This window comes from Dermochelys coriacea, chromosome 13, assembly GCF_009764565.3.
Source record: "Dermochelys coriacea isolate rDerCor1 chromosome 13, rDerCor1.pri.v4, whole genome shotgun sequence".
Lineage (NCBI taxonomy): Eukaryota > Metazoa > Chordata > Testudines > Dermochelyidae > Dermochelys > Dermochelys coriacea.
The window spans coordinates 31182732-31201662 of record NC_050080.1 but is presented as its reverse complement, the minus strand read 5'-3'; the positions used below and the strand labels follow the sequence as shown (position 1 = coordinate 31201662).

The 18931-nt window shown below is 42.1% G+C and overlaps 1 protein-coding gene across 13 annotated transcripts in view; it reads left to right on the top strand.

The window, feature by feature from the left end:
- Positions 1-18931, top strand: part of RALGAPB (Ral GTPase activating protein non-catalytic subunit beta) — a 131736-nt gene that overhangs the window by 20298 nt on the left and 92507 nt on the right. For 7 of the 13 annotated variants that reach the window (XM_038369407.2, XM_038369405.2, XM_038369404.2 and 4 more), the window contains 3 exons: positions 9944-10107; positions 10869-11055; positions 17216-17347. In XM_038369407.2, coding sequence (XP_038225335.1) covers positions 9944-10107; positions 10869-11055; positions 17216-17347 — 483 coding nt within the window. Of the gene's footprint in view, positions 1-9943; positions 10108-10868; positions 11056-17215; positions 17348-18931 lie in introns of those variants that run through there. The other 6 variants (XM_043495551.1, XM_043495550.1, XM_043495549.1 and 3 more) reach the window with 3 other exon arrangements.

Below are 18931 nucleotides of genomic sequence, written 5' to 3'. Positions count from 1 at the left end.
CTTCTGGTTTCTTGTAGGGTTTTCCTGTTGCAGGTTGATACATGACTTCTTTCTTTTAGATTGTCAGCCTCTGTTTTTGTAGCCTCTACAAATTTGTCTGTAATCAATCGTATCTCTTCTTGAGTTTGTTTTCTCTAGAGTGCAGTCATTTGCATACAGCAGCTCATCAATAACTGCCTCAGATCTTGGTGGAGGGTGAACTGGAAACCTATCCTGATACCAGCATTCAGGTCTCTTGTAGCATCACTGGGTGTTACTGCATAGAAGACATTGAACAGGATTGGATTAATTATGCAGCTCAAGTTAACATTAGTGATAGGAAATGGGTCATACTGAACCAATGTGCACAGACTCATTTGAGCATTTAGTTATGCTATAGCCTCAATGTTGGTGAATTTTTCTGGATAACAAAACTTATGTAATTGTCAAAGTCCATATCTGCTGTCAGTGTCAAATGCTTTAGCCAAGTCAATGAAGATTTGGTTCATTGGTAAAGGTTCTGTTGCTGTTCTCTGCATTGCTCCTGCATCTGACTAGCTACAAATATGTCTGTTCCTCACATTGTCCTGAGACAGCATTGTGAGTCTGATAGCACGCGATTAGTGATGTTACATAGCAGACAATCGGAGTACTCTGGCCAGAATCTTTCCAGTGCTCGTATGTAATGAGATACTGGGATAGTTGCCACAGTTGGACTTTCACCTTTCCTCTTGTATGTGGTGACAATGGTGGCATCATCAGTACTCTCTCTAGATTGAGAGAATCTCCATGTAGTTGCCTCAGTAAGGTCTCTCCTCAGTGCTTGACTATTTCTGCAGGAATACCATCCAATCCCTGCCATTCTTCATGGCACTGATTGCAGTGCTGACTCCATCAAGGGACCGGGCAGATGTTGGCATATCCACTGCTCTTCTTTGTGCCTCTTCTATAGTGTTAGCTGATGTGTTCAGAAGATCACTGAAATGCTGTTGGCATCCCTGATACGATGTCTCCTTTATTGGTGGTCAGCAATAGGCAGTCTGCACTCTTTTTTTTTTTTTTTTTTTCCCCTTAAAAAACAAAACAAAAAGAAACTGAGTCCTTGTGGCACCTTAGAGACTAACAAATTTATTTGAGCATAAGCTTTCGTGAGCTACAGCTCACAAAAGCTTATGCTCAAATAAATTTTAGTCTCTAAGGTGCCACAAGTACTCAGTTTCTTTTTTGTGAATATAGACTAACACAGCTGCTACTCTTTAAAGGTAGGTGTGTGTGTGTGTGTGTGTGTGTGTAACATTATACATCTTTCAAAGCATCATAGAAGTCTTTGGTTTCATGACTAAGGCTAAGACTTTGTCATGGTTATTTTTAGTAAGTCATGGACAGTTGCGGGAAATAAACAAAAATTCACAGGAGCCATGACCTGTCAGACTTTACTAAAAATAACCAGGGGGGAATGACTGGGGGGTGAGCGGAGGAGGAATTAGTAGCTGTTGGATTTCTGAGTAATTCTCATCATGCCAGGCTTGATGACATCCTTTTGCTGTACCCAAGATGGCAAAAGCTGCTTCATGTATTATGAAGAGTTGCCCATTTGCTGTTTACATTAGCACTAGTAGTCAAGCCAGCAAGGTCAGTCAGAGCAGCTCTGGTGTTTGTTGCAGAGCTGAGCTTATGTAGCTTAATCTTGTAATTGCTGTATGTTGAGCTGTCTGGTTTAAATCAATGGTGGGCAACATGCGTCTGGTCAGTGGCCACAAGACAATGTTTACATTGACCTTCCTGCAGCTCCCATTGGCCGGGACCGGCGAACCGCAGCCACTTGGAGCTGCAGGCAGCCGTGCCTGCCAACGGTCAATGTAAACACTGTTTTATGGTCTGCCAGTGGATTACCTTGATGGCCTGCAGGTTGCCTGCCACTGGTTTAAATGATGATTTGCCATGCGCTTGCCATATTAACAAATAAAATTCTGGAGCGTATCATGCGATGGTCTATCCATCAGTCTGTCCTGTGCAAGGCTGCAGTCATTCATACGTCCCATAGATCTTGCTGCCAGATGATAGTATAGTCAATAAGATGCCATTATTTGATCCTGGGTGTGTCCATAAGGATTTCTTTTTGGTCTGGTAGGTGGAAAAAGGCTTTAATGATCACTAGCTGCTGCTTCGCACATTCACTGAATAGCAGAGTTTCATTGCTATTCTTTCCCAGTCCCATGCTGTCCTATGGTATTCTGCCATTTTACTGCCTTACTTCCGCTTTCGCACTGAAGACCCCTTTTTTGATGACCAGTTTACATGATGCCAGTGTAAACACTGAGGGTTTTTGTCTAAGTCACTATAGAACTTTTCTTTCTTTGTCTGCATTTGTCATGATGGGAGCGTAAGCACTGATCATGGTAGCACACCACTTGTTTCAGTGGCAACTGTAGAGTCATGAGGCAATCACGTACGCCGTTAGATTTATTTATTTATTTTAAAAGCTTGGTACCAATGCAGTTACTAATGTCACAGCGAATATGCGACACTCACGGCTCTTTGGATGGACAGAAGAAAATGTATCCTTCACTGATCTCTGCAAGTTGCTTTTTGTGACAATTAGTGAAATTGGACTTGCCAGCGATGACCAGTTCTCTTGCAACAAAGTCTGTGCCTTTATCAGGTTTCCTTTTGGTAGGGTTGTTGCATAATCCATGAAGGCATTCCATGTAGAACATACCATAAAATCATTGTAATTTTTGCTCGTTTGACTATATGGGGGGCATGACCTTTCAGATACAGTGGTCTGGTCAGCTTCTATGGAAGCAGATAGTTTTGATATTCTCCTGCTTATTTATCCTTTTTTTTTTTTTTTTTTTTTTTAAACTAGGAGACAGAAGGTGCATCTGTATATGGTATTAGACAGTTACTGGAATATTATGTCCAGTTCTGGTGTCATCACTTAAAAAGGATGTTGGAAAAAATGAAGAGACTTAGAAAAGAGTTAAGAATGATTTGAGGTCTTATCGCAGAAAAACTTAGGAAATACAATCTATTTAGTTTAGCTTATGCAAGACAAGGTTAAGAATTGACTTAATTATGATCTGCAACTATCTATGGGGGAAAGAGATCTGCCTTTTTCTGCTAAAATGAAATCTATCATAATGAGATCTGATGTTGAAACTAGAAAAATTCAGATTAGAAATAAAGTGCAGATTTTAAATGAGGGTAATAATCATTTAATCAAAAGCAGTCTTTAAATTAAAACTAAATAGCATCCTAAAAGAGATGTATGGGCTTGATGTAAGAGATTTGTTGGCCTTGGTTATGAGGAAGGTTAGGATGGGTGATCATAGTCCTCCCTTAATATCTATGAATACACTTTCCAGAATTCATGATTAAATATCAATAGGTTTCATGTCATAAAGATGACATGGCTTTTATTTGCAGACAGCATAGGAAGCTTTTTGATAAGAGAGATCCTCTTATAAGTGGGTGCAAGAACTTTAGTACTAATTCTCTACAGACACATGATGGCTCTGTTGCTCACATGAAATCCATGGAAGCAGAAACTATCAATTTTGTTCACCGAAAACTCGTTACTAAACTGCACCATAAAATGCAATATGTGGACTTCCAAAAACATGCCACCTTATTCCATCACCACTTACACACTCAGTGAATATGGATTTCAGTTTTAAAAATTAAGAAATATTCTGCAAATGAAACAAAAAGTCCAGTCTTGCATAAAACTAAGATTTAAGAGAACTGTTGGAAAAATCTTAGAGGCCTCAGGTGCACATTGAGAGTTAGACATATTACTTTGTTGGCACTGATATGTCAGAAGCTGAGCAGGTGTCAATTTACATCAGATTTATGCGGGCTAGAAAACTTACTTTGTCAAAGTAGACTTGGAATTTGGGACAACTGATGTAACACAGGTCATAAAAATGTTTTAGGAAGTGCTGTGCCTCATGAAACTGATAAAGGCTATCCTACCCTTTATGTCCACAGTGAGGGTAAACTTTAAGAGGTAAAAACTTCCAGGTTGTTGAGGCAAAGCTTCAAAAAGATCAGATGTATATCCTTGAAGCCGCTGTTGAAAATATGGATACCAGATTTTCCAGGCTACAGCAACCACCGTTCGTGGGGTGTGTGTGTGTGTGTGTGGTGTGTTCCCCCACCCCCCAATAGTTTGAATCTACACTCTGATCTAGTGATTAAGAACAATTGGCCTGTTATGACGACATACAAATCAATGATCTGTTTAAGCACTTCACAGGTATTAAATGAGGAAGAAGAGGAGTGTATCATCTGTCAATGGCTGACTCTAAAATTACATTTATCACCAAGCTTAACACATCAGTTCACATACCTGTTTAATAAAGTTTCTGGCAACTAAGTCATTTACCTTGCAGGATATATTAGTGTAGATGGATATACTGTTCTTGTATTGCATGCCTGCAGAGTGAGTTCAAAACTTGTGTCATGGCCACGCAGAAGCACTTACCACAACCTACTCTTACTATAGCATAGGACTAGACCTAATGCTAATCTGTATGATTAGCTCTAAAGTGAAAAGCAAAAGGACATTCAGTAACTTGCTTCAATTTCTAATATCTGAATATTTAATAATCTTAGGAATTTCACTTGGTCTCAGACCACAGATAAAAGTGGCATTTTAGTTTTATATTAAAGCAAGGTCAAAAGTAAACATAAAATGATAGTCAGACTATTTAAACAAGCAAAAAACTATGGAAGAGAAATCCCCAACCCCATCCTCCTATCTGCATTCTCAAGCACTGACTGACTAGGGGAAATTCTCAAAGGCATTTAGTGATTTTTTTTATTTTTTTATTTATTTTATTGCATTGTCTTTTTGTAATGGCTCTGCTCCCTGCAGCTGTAGGTGCTCTCTGATGACACAATTTCTGTTAAGTCAGTGCCTGTCGTAGGTGAGATTTCACAAGCTGGTCTTGCAGGCTAGAGAAGCAGCAGTATCTAGATATGATTAAGGAAAAAAAGAGGAGAAACCTAGATATGATTTGTCTTCCTTAAAGATTAAATAAGATTTGTGGAGGGTACGAAGGAAATATTCAGCAGTCTGTTGTATGTAGGCAGTCCTACTGGACCCCATTACAGCAGTGAGGCCTTCACAATCTTTAATATGTGTACTCTCAAAACACTGTGTGTGAGGTAGGGAGGTGCTGTTACCTCCATTTTATAGGTGGGGAACTAAGGCACAGAGAGGCAAAGTTTCTTGCCAAGGGTTGTGCAAGTTGTTTGGTGGAACAGGAACTTGAACCAAAGTCTTCCAAGTACTAGGCTAATGCTCTAACCACTGGACCATTGTTCTAAGGGTGTTAGACTTAAATTCTAGTTAATTTTCTGATACTTACTTCTGAGAAGGGTAAGGGAAAAAGTGAGGGCTGAGAAAAATAGCATTAAAATTAGGCTTCTGTTTTATCAATTTAAAAAAAAATGTATTATGGTAGCACCTAGGAGTCCTAGCCCCCCTTTAAAGCTGTGATAACTTTGAAAGCATGAACCAAGTGCATCCTTAAAGTGTTGTCTACATGAATCTGTAAAAAGCCTAGTACAAGAGTCTAAGAGGTGTAAAATTCTCTCTTCATGTCAGTACTGACTCAGCTGTCCAGCAATGACATAAATCACATTAACAGGAACACCCAGCGAATGTGCTTATCCCAGTGGTCTTCTGGGCCTCTCCAGGTGCCAAAAACCCCAACTGTTTCCTACCTGGCTCCCAAAACTTGCAGCTTCCCCTGACAGCTCTGAAAGTTATGCATTATCAACCTAAAATTCTGTGGCACAATGAAAACCAGAAAATAGGGAGCCTGCATAAAATTAATTGAATTTATATCCAGATGAGCAAGGCTCTGCGGATTGCATTTTCATATTTAATTCAATAAAAACATCAGTTATAATATATGAGACGCTTCCAGAGCAATTCCACAATTTCTGCAAAGGCTACAGTTCCAGGTACCTTGCTACAGAATTAAGGTCCACGTTGTCAGAGTTCAGAGGAATTTTACCTAACACATGTAGGATAGAAATAAAGTAGGTAGGAGAGACTGCTGGATGATGGTGAGAGATGATGCACCTACTCTATCCCATATGACTCCTGCTATGCTCCCCATAGTTTCTTCCCCTGTGTTCCAAGACCTGAACTCTGTTCCCTCCAGGCTGCTTTTGGCAGCTCAGCGGTCCTCTTGCCTGTTTCCATTTGGTACCAGGTCTTACTTGCGTTCCCTCTCCTGTCTGTCCCCCCCCCCCCCCCAAAATAGCTGACAGATTGCTACAAGGAGGCAAGAACTGGAGCTGGTGGCTGCTCTGAGGAAGAGAAGCAGCGCCCAGTCAGTGGGCGAGGAAGACCACCTCCAAGCTCCTGGGAGAGAAGTAAAAGTTGCTTCCTTTTGCCTCACTGCAGTAGGGCAGCACATCAAGAATTGTTGGCAGCTTCTACCTTATTTTCAAGCCCCTTTTTTCCCTCCCTCTCTCCCTCCCCCAAACAAAAATGAGTTCAAGTCAAAGGTGGAATACAGCTTTCCCAGGAGCTGGCTCAGAACTGTGTCTCATGAGAGCTAAAAATGATCACAGGGTCCGCTATAGTCAAAGTTAAATGCACAGCTGAGCTCATGGATTGGCTTTCCCCTAGTAAGCTGTGTGTATATACACTACTCATGAGGTGTTCCTTCTGCAGGCTAGGAAGGAAGGAAGAAACTTAAAACTCAGAATGTTCCCCCAACCCCCCCCAAGTGGGAGAGTCTCAGATACTATGGGGAATGCTGGTAGGGATAGAATTCAGGAGAATACTTCCTACCCCCTCTTTTTGTGGAATAAAAGCTTTCCCTGTATTACAGTATTCAATCCACACCATAAATATATTTTCTTAGTATTGGTCCTGGTGAATTAGTTTCCTTTCCCACCTCCAGGAAGTGATGTAGTAGTTGTCTGCCAGGAGCACAATGGTCCAGAGTTGTGATAAGAGGGTGCTGATATCTAAAATAGCTCAAGTGCACATCTTCCATCTAGGAGATGAATGCATGAGGAAGGGTGGCTATCCTGAGTCAATCTAATTAGTTACAGATGAGCAGACTTGAAATGGCAGGTAGAGAACAGACAGGTTTATGTGGGCACAAGAACAAATGGGTATAAACTGGCCACCAGGAAGTTTAGACTTGAAATCAGACGAAGGTTTTTAACCATCAGAGGAGTGAAGTTTTGGAATAACCTTCCAAGGGAAGCAGTGGGGGCAAAAGATCTATCTGGTTTTAAGATTCTACTCGATAAGTTTATGGAGGAGATGGTATGATGGGATAATGGGATTTTGGTAAATAATTGATCTTTAAATATTCAGGGTAAATAGGCCAAATCCCCTGAGATTGGGATATTAGATGCATGGGATCTGATTTACTATAGAAAATTCTTTCCTGGGTATCTGGCTGGTGAATCTTGCCCATGTGCTCAGGGTTTAGCTGATTGCCATATTTGGGGTCGGGAAGGAATTTTCCTCCAGGGCAGATTGGAGAGGCCCTGGAGGTTTTTTTGCCTTCCTCTGTAGCATGGGGCATGGTTGACTGGAGGGAGGCTTCTCTGCTCCTTGAAGTTTTGAACCATGATTTAAGGACTTCAATAGCTCAGACATGGGTGAGGTTTTTCATAGGAGTGGGTGGGTGAGATTCTGTGGCCTGCACTGTGCAGGAGGTCGGACTAGATGATCAGAATGGTCCCTTCTGACCTTAGTATCTATGAATCTAGGTTTAAAGGCTTGATGCCCCCAGAAATAAGTGTTCATAAATGTTTTTATAATAGTCAGGCCAACATTTAGTCCCCTAAAACAGCAATATGTACAGAATCCATGCCTGAAATAGCTACAGTGCTAAAACAGTTAATCTATGCTCACTTTTGAGACCTATAGCTTTGAAATAGTGTCAAGAGCAATGAATATGAGAGAGAGAGAGAGAGAGCAGGGTAAATTGTAATCACTTCTAGCTGACTGATCAACCAGAAAGAAGTCGCCTGCATCCTTCCCTCTTGTGTCAGCCTCTGACTTCTAGCCCTAACGAAATGAACCCAAACCCTAGCTACCCTACTTGATTTAAAAAGAAAAGGAGTACTTGTGGCACCTTGGAGACTAACAAATTTATTTGAGCATAAGCTTTCATGAGCTACAGCTCACTTCATCGGATGCATGCAGTGGAAAACCTGCTTGATTGAAGAAGCATTGAATTACTAAAATGCAATGGCAGTGGCGGCAGTTACTGTAAGATAATGCCCCAGTGCCACACAGGCTTCCAGTTGCATTAGATGAACAAAATGCTCAGGCTCTGGCAGATCTTGTCCTAAAAGTAAGTATGGGGCATCTTTTATAGATAGTACTCTGCTGAAATCCCTTAATCTGGTCCAAATTTTCCTTTTCTGTAAACCCTTAACTCTTTTAGTTTTCTGCTTCTGCAAACTGTTTGCCTCCATCACAAAAATCTTGTGAGCATGGAGTGAGTGCTTTTGCCTTGTCCTTCCTAATGAAGTGGGATTCGTGCATGACATTTGTATGCTATAAACTTATGATGTTAATGGCATCCTGTCATCAAGAACGGAGTGACAGAAGACCTACAATGGCTGGTGCTATGGGAAAGCTTTTGTCATTGTCACTTGCCCTATCTCATCTTTGTATTTTACAAAATGGCTTTTCGAAGGGGTAGAGAAAGCCAGACAATCTCATCAAAACTCTCTGTTGTGGTATATGAGAGTCGATAATATTTTCATGATGGGATAACCCTAAGAGCTAATGTATTAAAACTCTGGCTTCCGTGAACAAGCTTTCTCTATATGCAAAGGACCTCCCTAATCTGCTTTTCCTATTCTAGTGACTTTTCTAGAATTTTTAAAAAGCTTAGGAGGTTTTAGGCTTATTGTAAATTGGGGGATAGGCAGTATTGGAGGAGGTGGCAAAGAAGCCAAACTAGTTTGCCAGCACCATTCTCTCCTGCTTCCCAATACAACACTTCTCTTCTGAATTAGATATCTGGCCATAAGTGAGTCCTGACATCTCCATTATGTTCAGGTTTATCTTTGTCTTGTCTAGGCTCTTGGATAAGTGGGCTCCTTTTTCGTGACATGTGAGGTATCGAGTCAGTCTAATCCGCATATCCTCCACAAAGAGGAAGTCAAGATCCCTTTTGCTCTCCCTATGCCATTTAAAAAAATACTTAATGTGGTAATCAGCTCCTTCATCTTTGCTGATCTAACTGTGACTTCAAAATACCCTTCTTTACGTCGTAAGCTCTTTAGAGCAGGATCACATCACTGTCCATGTTTAGACGGCATATTGCATAATAGGATCCCCATCCTGACTGAGCTTAGTGTAATATACACATTAAAAAAGGATGCTGTGTCTATAAATAGGAGTAGGTGAAAGTCGTCATTCCTGGGATGAATGGGTGAGGAAGACTGGGAACTGGTTTATTTGGTAAGCTTTGTAATTTACATGTGCCTGGAATAATTAGGAGCACTCTTAAAAATCAAAATAATACATACTACACTTTAATTCTGCCTTTTTGCCTACCCCATATGTGTCTTTGTGGTTTTTTCATGATCTCATGGCATTAAGCGATGAGCCACTCACTTAACAATTGGAATATAATGCAAAGGAGCTGTACTTTCTCTAACTGAAAATGTATACATGGTGTAGGATTTTGTATGAGTGCATGTTTGTTGTGTAGTGTCGTGAAAGAGCTATTGTACTGTATACTTCACTGCACTGAGGCAGAGTTGGATTCCCATGAATCACTTTAACTCAAAGTTTGGTTCAATAATATTGCCATTTTAAGTTCTTTTGCATATAACAGTGAATTTTCAGTACTGTAGTCAATCTCAAAGCTATAGATTCATTTTTTGTTGTTTTGTTAAGAGACTCAAATAGTGTTTGTTTTGTTTTGTTTTTGTTTTTTTTTTTCTCTTGTAGGCAGGACGCGGGGTCCAGTCAGAATAGACTATGCTTGCAGGTTTTGAAGGCTGTCCAGAAATTGGCTCGTGAGTCAACCATCATGGCTCGAGAAACTTGGGAGGTTTTATTACTGTTTCTCCTACAGATTAATGACACTCTTCTGGCAGCTCCCACTGTGCAAGGTTTGTGTCTTAACTTTTTTTTATTTGCATCTCTTATGGATATAAGGGTTTTGGCCCCCGAATGTAGTTTGTTTTCATGTTGAAAAACTTATCAAAAGTTGCTGGTGGCCATGTAAGAACAACAACCCATCTCTAGTATTTAAACTCTGAATTAAAGTTGGATGGCCTGAAATTGAACCTGCTTAAACAATTTTTGTCCTGTATGAATTGTCAAAACATACTCTGCAAGACATCTGATGGTCCATCCCAGATTACTGGGTCTTCTGTCTTTGGGGTCCCATAGTTCTGTCTGTTAGCTCTGTATTCTCTTTCTTTTCCCCTAGCTAGAGAGGCAGTGTGAAGACACGTCAGTACCTACCCACCTGTAAACTAATACATACATGGTCAGAGCTCTCACAGGTAGACGGACACAGACACAGAGATGTATTACTGTGATAACATGTCTAAGTAGGCGAATCCCTTGTTGCATAGGTGTTCGCATTACCTATATGGCTAGGCTTTGCACTATCAATTATGACATTTGGACTTTTAAAAAACCTGGATGCTCATGTAGAAAACAAGCAAATGGTACTGTTGTAGATCAGAATAGGTTTAAGAGTATTTAAACATTGCTTATAAACTGAAATCTATATAAATTCAAAGTGGTATGAGCATGATAGCCATGAGATTCTTTTAGGATCAATAGGGTTTCCTAGGGGAGATGGCTGAAAGAGATCTAGCATCTTAAATGGCTTTAAATGCTTGTTTTGTTCCTGCATAAGGTGGCATTGCTGAGAATCTGGCTGAGAAACTGATTGGTGTGCTGTTTGAAGTGTGGTTGCTAGCTTGCACTCGGTGCTTTCCAACACCCCCTTATTGGAAAACTGCCAAAGAAATGGTGGCCAACTGGCGGCATCACCCTGCTGTAGTGGAGCAGTGGAGTAAGGTTATCTGTGCCCTTACTTCCAGGTAGGTGAAACCTCAAAAGAAGCTGACATTGAGATGAACACACTTGCAATGTATGTTGTTCAGCCAGTTTTCTGTGATGATGGCGTCTTTCATAGGTCTGTATTTTCTGTTTGTTTGTGGAATGCAGTTTTAAAGAGACAAATAATTCCAATATTTGCAGAATAACTGCATGTCCATTATTTCATAACTACAGGTACAGTAACCATATATATCATATGGTTGGTCACACTTTTGCAGACAGTAGCAAATTTGAATAACAAGCAGCTCATCCAAAATCTTTTGGTAAGCAAAGCAAGTACCTACTAAAACCAGGTCAACTTCAATATCTATGAAGTTTGGTTCTATGGATATTATTTTTTCCTGTTCATATTTTTAGTAAATGTTAGCATTCCATAAATGAACAGTTCAGTGTATTGTCTCTTTGTGTCTGTGTATAATCTTAATGTCCCTAAAAAAGAAAAGGAGTACTTGTGGCACCTTAGCGACTAACACATTTATTTGAGCTGCTACTCTAAAACTTAATATCTCTGTTATCCAAAACATTAAAATGTTACCTAGTCTTGTTACATATAATGTTCAATTGTTCTGACTTTTTATCTTGTCTACAGTTGCTTTCAGTTGAACTCTAGGAAACCTTCTGCTATCCAAGTGCTTCTTAAAATCTGAAAATATATATGTCCTAGCTTTTCCATGCTGTACAGCTTCTCATCACATGTATTTAGAAGAAGATGATTAAGGTTGGAAGAGACCTTAGGAGGTCATCTAGTCCAACCCCCTCCTCAAAGCAGGACGAACCCCAACTAAATCATCCCAGCCAGGGCTTTGTCAAGCTGGGCCTTAAAACCTCTAAGAATGGAGATTCTACCATCTCCGTAGGTAACCCATTCCAGTGCTTCACCATCCTCCTAGTGAAATAGTTTTTCCTAATATCCAACCTAGACCACCCCCACTGCAACTTGATACCATTGCTTTTTGTTCTCTCATCTGCCCCCACTGAGAACAGCGTAGCTCCATCCTCTTTGGAACCCCCACTTCAGGTGGTTGAAAGCTGCTATCAAATCCCACGTCACTCTTCTCTTCTGCAGACTAAATAAGCCCAATTCCCTCAGCCTTTGGTTGTAAATCATGTGCCCCATCCCCCTGATCATTTTCTTTGCCCTCCTCTGGACTCTCTCTAATCTGTTCACATCCTTTCTGTAGTGGAGGGCCCCAAACTGGATGCAATACTCCAGATGTGGCCTCACCAGTACCGAATAGAGGGGGAATAATCATTTCCCTTGATCTGCTGGCAGTACTCCTACTAATGCAGCCCAATATGCTGTTAGCCTTCTTGGCAACAAGGGCACACTGTTGACTCATATCCAGCTTCTCATCCACTGTAATCCCCGGGTCCTTTTCTGCAGAACTGCCTTTACCCAGTCGGTCCCCAGCCTGTAGCAGTGCATGGGATTCTTTCGTCTTAAGGGCAAGACTCTGCACTTGTCCTTGTTGAACCTCATCAGATTTCTTTTGGCCCAATCCTCCAATTTGTCTAGGTCGCTCTGAACCCTATCCCTACCCTCCAGCATATCTACCTCTTCCCTCCCAGGTTAGTATCATCTGTGAACTTGCTGAGGGTGCAATCCATCCCATTATCCATGAAGATGTTGAACAACACTGGCCCCAGGACTGACCTCTGGGGCACTCTGCTTGATACTAGATGTTGAGCTGTTGATCATTGCCCGCTGGGCCCAACAATCTAGCCAGCTTTCTATCCACCTTTTTATAGTCCATTCATCCAATCCATACTTTAACTTGCTGACAAGAACACTGTGGGAGATTGTATCAAAAGCTTTGCTAAAGTCAAGGTATGTCATGTCCACTGCTTTTCCCCATATCCACAGAGCCATTTATCTCACCATAGAAGGCAATCAGGTTGGTCAGGCATGACTTGCCCTTGGTGAATCCATGCTGACTGTTCCTGATCACCTTCCTCTTCTCCAAGTTCTTCAATATGGATTCCTTGAGGACCTGCTGCTTGATTTTTTTCCCAGGACTGAGGCTGACTATTCTGTAGTTCCCCAGATTCTCCTCCTTCTCTTTTTTAAAGATGGACACTACATTAGCCTTTTTCCAAGCGTCCGGGACCTCCCCCGGTCACCATGAGTTTTTCAAAGATAATGGTCAATGCTCTGCAATCGCATCAGCCAACTTCCTCAGCACCCTCAGATGCATTGGATCCGGCCCCATGGACTTGTGCATGTCCATTTTTTTCTAAATAGTCTAACCTGTTCTTTCACCACTAAGGGACACTCACCTCCTCCTAATACATACATATATTCACATATTTGTGTGGCATCTTTTATTTTGCACGAGTAAATACACAATTCTTCTGGCTATTTTGTAGCTGCTTAGATGTAGTAGTATAAAACATTTATGATGTGTTTTTATGATTCGTTGGTTTGGAAAGAACAGTTGTAAAGCATGCATCAGTGTTCTGTTCCACTGCTGCTCCATACACTTTATGTCCAGATCTTACTGCCCTCTGATGTCTAACAGTTTTAATGCCACTGATATAGAGTAACCTGTGGGTTCTGTGACACTTTTTTGTGTAATATGTTGTAGTATTTTTGTGGATTTGTTTGCTTATTTAAATCTAATATACAAGAGCTGAGGTTTTTTTGATGCCAACCTTAAGCTCAGTGGTGCTTTCAAGTCTCCATGAGTACCTTTAGCCCAAAGAAATTCTAATCCAACTTCCAAAGAGCAAAGTGACTTTTTAATAAACAACTTTGCTGAATTTGGCTGCTAGTAATATGCTCAGAGTAGGTTTCCTGAATCAAAACAATGGTGATTGGTTAGTCACATAGGGGTGCATGTGTATGTGTAAATTTTAATATTTTGGTATCTAAGAGTATTTCTTCACTTCAGAGTTAACCGGGAATCTTCTGAGATGTTGCCCTTTACTGCCTCTCCCACCAGAAAACAAATCTTTCATCCAAATTTAGTGGTGCTCTAAACCTAGGCTAGCTGGCCCTGCTGGAGTATAGGCTAGGCTCAGGTTCTGCTTTCACTTGAGCTGGTAACCCACTCACTTTGCAGTGAGGATACAGGATAAATTGCTGAAGTGCTGGTAGTCTTCCAGTGCCTTCCCACAATTCGCTCCATGTGCTAATAAGGACAGACAAGTTCTCGCACAATTCACTGGGAAAGAATCCCAGAGCAGCTCAGCTTATTACAGCACCAAGAACCATAGGATGTCCCCTGCAGCATCCCTAGTAAGACACACAGGTAAATGTAGCACCAGTGAGGACACTAACTTGGGTAGGGCTTTGCGGTATGGTTGCTTAGACCTGGGCTAGACGACCTTGAGTTCTGAGTCTGATCACCCGAGTTAACTCTACAGTGAAGATGTACCCTCATTGTGTTAGAGGAACTGGTTCGAGAGTTCAACTTTAACATACTCTTACTTTGAAATCAATTAAATTACTACCCAGCATGATTCTGTCTTTAACATTTACCAGGTGCAAACCACTAAAATATCTAGCTGTGAAAATACAATTTCAAGAAAAGCATAATCACCCAGTTGGACGTTGCTCTTGCTGTCCTACAGTTTGACCTCTTAGACTTGATTTTCTTCCCTTCTTTCCTGCTCTTCCTAGTATAACAAATTTGCTGCTATGAAAAGTGTGGCCCATGACCTGAAGTGCCTAGAGTAGCCCAGATTGAAAATGGCAAGGTCAAGGCAGGCTGCAAAAGGAGAGCAGATTCTCCAAAAACTGGTTAACCCACCAGCCAGTCACAACATTGTACTCTTGATCCCCCATGCTGGTTATCCAGAAGCTTAAAAATAAATAAATCTCACAGCCCCCTTTATTGCATTCCAGTTTCTGGCTCCCAATCCATGACTAAGTCCAGTAAAGTAAGAAGTTACCTCAAACTCTGTTCACTTTACAAAATGTTCTTCTTATCCCCAAAGGACCAGACACAGTACCAGATCCATACTTTGTTTGGCTCTTACTCAAAATACAACTCTGCCAGCCAATCCTTTATTATCTAAAACTAAAGGTTTTTTATTATGTAAGAAAAGAAACAAAAGAGAAAAGAGTTAAGAGTCAAAGCAATTAGATACATACATATGACTTCAGAGTTCATATATCACGTTCTTAACAGCATTGGAGAGTTTGCTGGCTTGTAAAGTGTCTGTGGAACACATCCAAAGCTTGGATAGGGCTATCAGTCCATTTTTCATAGCTTCAATTTGTAGAAAACCCTCTCCAGAGGTGAGAAGCGGGTTTGAAGACAAACTGGAGATGATGCAGCTGCTTTTTTATATCCTTTCCCATGTGGCTTGTATATCCTTTGTCCCAAACACAAGCTCGCAGCACATGGGTACATAGGTGCCAACTTCTTCTGGGGCCGGTGGGTGCTCGACCTGTCCCTACCCCAACTCCGCCCCCTCCCTGCCCCATTGGACTCCTTCCCCAAATCCCTACCCTGGCACCGCCTCTCTCCCACCTCCTCCCCTGAGCAAGCCATGTTTCTGCTCCTCCCCCCTCCCTCCTGGAGCTTGTTACGCTGCAAAACAGCTGTTTTGCAGCAGCAAGCCTGGGAGCTGGGGGAGAAGCGGGGATGCGGTGTGCTCAGGGGAGGAGGCGGAGGCAGAGGTGAGGTGAGGCAGGGGGGTGGAGAGGGGAGCTTGGCTGCCAGTGGGTGCAGAACACCCCCTGATTCCCCCCCCCCCGTGGGTGCTCCAGCCCCAGAGCACCCACAGAGTCGATGCCTATGCATGGGTATGGAATAGTACTTGGAGTTCCCTGTCCATAAGCATGTCCCTCCATGTCCTGCTGACTAGGTGTGGCCCCTATCCTCTCTCAGTGGGTTCCTTGTACAGCTGATTGCCCTTGATGGGCCATTAAGCAGGTTGGATAGTGCTAATGCCAGTCTGTCTGGGTGTGTCACCCAGAAACACAGGACAAGTTTGAGATACAGATATAGCACACGCATTTATAATTCATGATAAGATTAGATAGATATAACAATATTATCATATTTAGCAGATTATAACTTTTTTCCACTGATACCTTACATGGCCTATCTTGTATACTATTCATTGCTATTTTGTAATATTGGTATCAGTATTTTAAATGTTCACCCATATTCCATACAGTGTCACAGATAGCAGTCTCAGTTAGCTCAGATGGGACACTAGTTGGAGAGGAAAATATCAAGTGAAGTGTGGTTTTTTTTCCAGATTGGGGGTGTGCAAAGCATAATTTTAAGAAGAGTAAAAATTTGAGATTGAGGTGGCAGGGACTTCAGTTTGGAGAAGAATGAGACCATTCTGATTGGAATCTGTGCCATTTCTCACTGGCTAGCAAGATAGAGGAATTGGAGGTGGCGGGTTGGATCCTAAGTTTCTTTTGGATGGTCAGAAAGCACAAGAAAGGTTTGTTCCATCGCTGCTTGGCCAGAAGATTATCACTCTTTCCAACTGTGACCTTACTTCAGTTTTCCGGGCCTTTACCATCTGGAGATTCGATCATTGTAATGTGCTCTGTGGTGCTATACTTCAAGACCATTTGGAGACTCCAGCTTCTGCAGATTGTAGTGGGTCTGCTTGATAAGCTTGGCACCTCATGGAGAGCATACATTATACCTTGATCTGCACTGGCTCTTTGTTTCCAGGTGTAATTCAATGTGTTGATTCAAATCAATAAAAGCCCGAAGTGGTTTGGGACCTAATTACTTGAGAAACTGCCTCTCTCCTTTTGCAATACTTTGTCAGGTTAAAAAAAAAACACATGGCACACAAGCTGGTAGTCCCCTGGTTTTAAACAGCGAGGGTGGTGTGCTAGCAGAGTGTTTTCACAGAGGGCCCCGGCATGTGGAATGCCTTCTTAGTCTGACAAAGTCCAAGCACACTGAACTTCAGGCATGCTCCAAGGCTATAGACTGTAGCTTTTGAGAAGGGTGGGATAGAGACGATTAAATGGATTGATGTTTAATTTTGAATGGATGACTGTGTAAAATGTTCATGGTTTATTTAGTAAGGTTTGTAATTGGTTTTTATTTTACATGTGCTTAAAGCAATATATGGTGCATCTTTTTACAAATGTACAAACAGTGCCAAGTGTGAGGAGTACTAATGCAATGACAGTCTTACTGACTTGTCCCCTAGATTGCTGCGTTTTACATATGGACCTTCATTTCCTCCATTTAAAATTCCTGATGAAGATGCCAGTCTGATTCCTCCTGAAATGGACAACGAGTGCATTGCACAGACTTGGTTTCGCTTTTTACATATGCTGAGGTAATGTAATACCTATAAATGAACATGATATAAAGCATGCAAGAAAGCGTATCAACAAATCCGTGTTGGATGTGAGTGAAGTTATCCCAGCAAGGAGAGAGAACTAATGTTAAGTGTCTGAAATTAATAAAGACTATGAAAAAAGTGCTCATTTTGACAGTGCCACGAGGCCTGTGAGTGGGAGTTAGAAAACGTTTTTCTTGTACAACTTTGAACTTACTGGTTTTTGCAGAATTTAAGAGTTTGCCTTTAAAAAAATCTAACTTATGATTTGGAGAAAAAAATGTGCAAATGTGACCTGATGCACCATTGTCTTTTGAGACTGTAAGCAGGAAGACTAAAACAATAGCTCTAGGAGATGTGAATTGCTTCCATTCATCTCAGGGGGGTATTAAATAATCTTTGTAGGTCACATTTTTTAAAATGGGTGTGTATCCTTTTTTTGTTTCTTTATGTTCTTCAAGTGCTTGTTCATGTCCATTCCAATGTAGGTGTGCATGCACTGCATGTACCGCCATGGGAAAGTTTTCTCTCAGTGGTATCCGTCAGGTCGGCTCTGGTGCCCCTGGAGTTGAGCCGGCATATAGGGGTCTGCCACCCCACCACTCCTTCAGTTCCTTTTTACCACCTATTATGGTTACTGGAACTTCAGCTCATCTCTTGCATTCTGCAAATGCCTTCTTTCAGTGGACTTTTTTCTGTAAAAATTGTAAGTAGTTACTGTTAGGATTAAGTTAGTAGGTAGCTAAGTAGTGTAATATAGGTAGTGTCCCCGCTTAGCGGGGCTAGGCCACCCTGCACCACAGTATGCCTCGGTCCCAAGGGTTCAAACCGTGTATGGCATTCCGCAAACCGACGCCGGTTAGTGACCCACACGATATCTGTCTTAAGTGCCTGTGAGAGACCCACGTGCAGGAATGGTGCAGGAGCTTCAGACCCAGGACAAAAAAGGACAGAGAAACTAGACTTGAATTCCTCCACACGGAGGCAGCACTCCGTCCCGCTTCAGAGCTGACGCAGGTGGAATCGGCACTGTGTATTTCTAGGTTAGCATGGTATTCCCAGCATGGCTCACAATCGCCAGTGCCTAAGAAAAAGCAGAAAGACAGGCTGGGGGCGCTGTCCAACCCCAAGGTCTGCAGGCAATAGGACTTCTGGTAGAGTGCGACCCATGCTGGGCCAGTTGGAGGCGCCCACATGGTGTGCGGCATCATAGACTCTGGCCCTGAAAAGGGCGTCACTGAGTCTGGTGCCATTGGACTCCCTGCCAAGGGAGAGCCACCGCAGCACAACAGCCTTGGCTTTACCAGTTATGCCAGAGGCTGTAAGGGACCCTCTTTTCCTCCCTGTGCCGCCATTCTTGGCCACAGTGACCACACCAAAACGGAGGGCCACCGTGGCATGGAGACAGGTGCTGGCGAAGGGCAAGTTGGTCATGATGTTGTGGCATGAATCCCCTCATTCATGGCACCACTCTCTGGCACTGGTCTGTACCGCCCCGCCTTGGTTGCCTAGAAGCCACTCCTCAGACTCTGATTTTGGGGCAGAGTCCTAAGCCTCACGCAGGAGCAGACATTGCTCCTA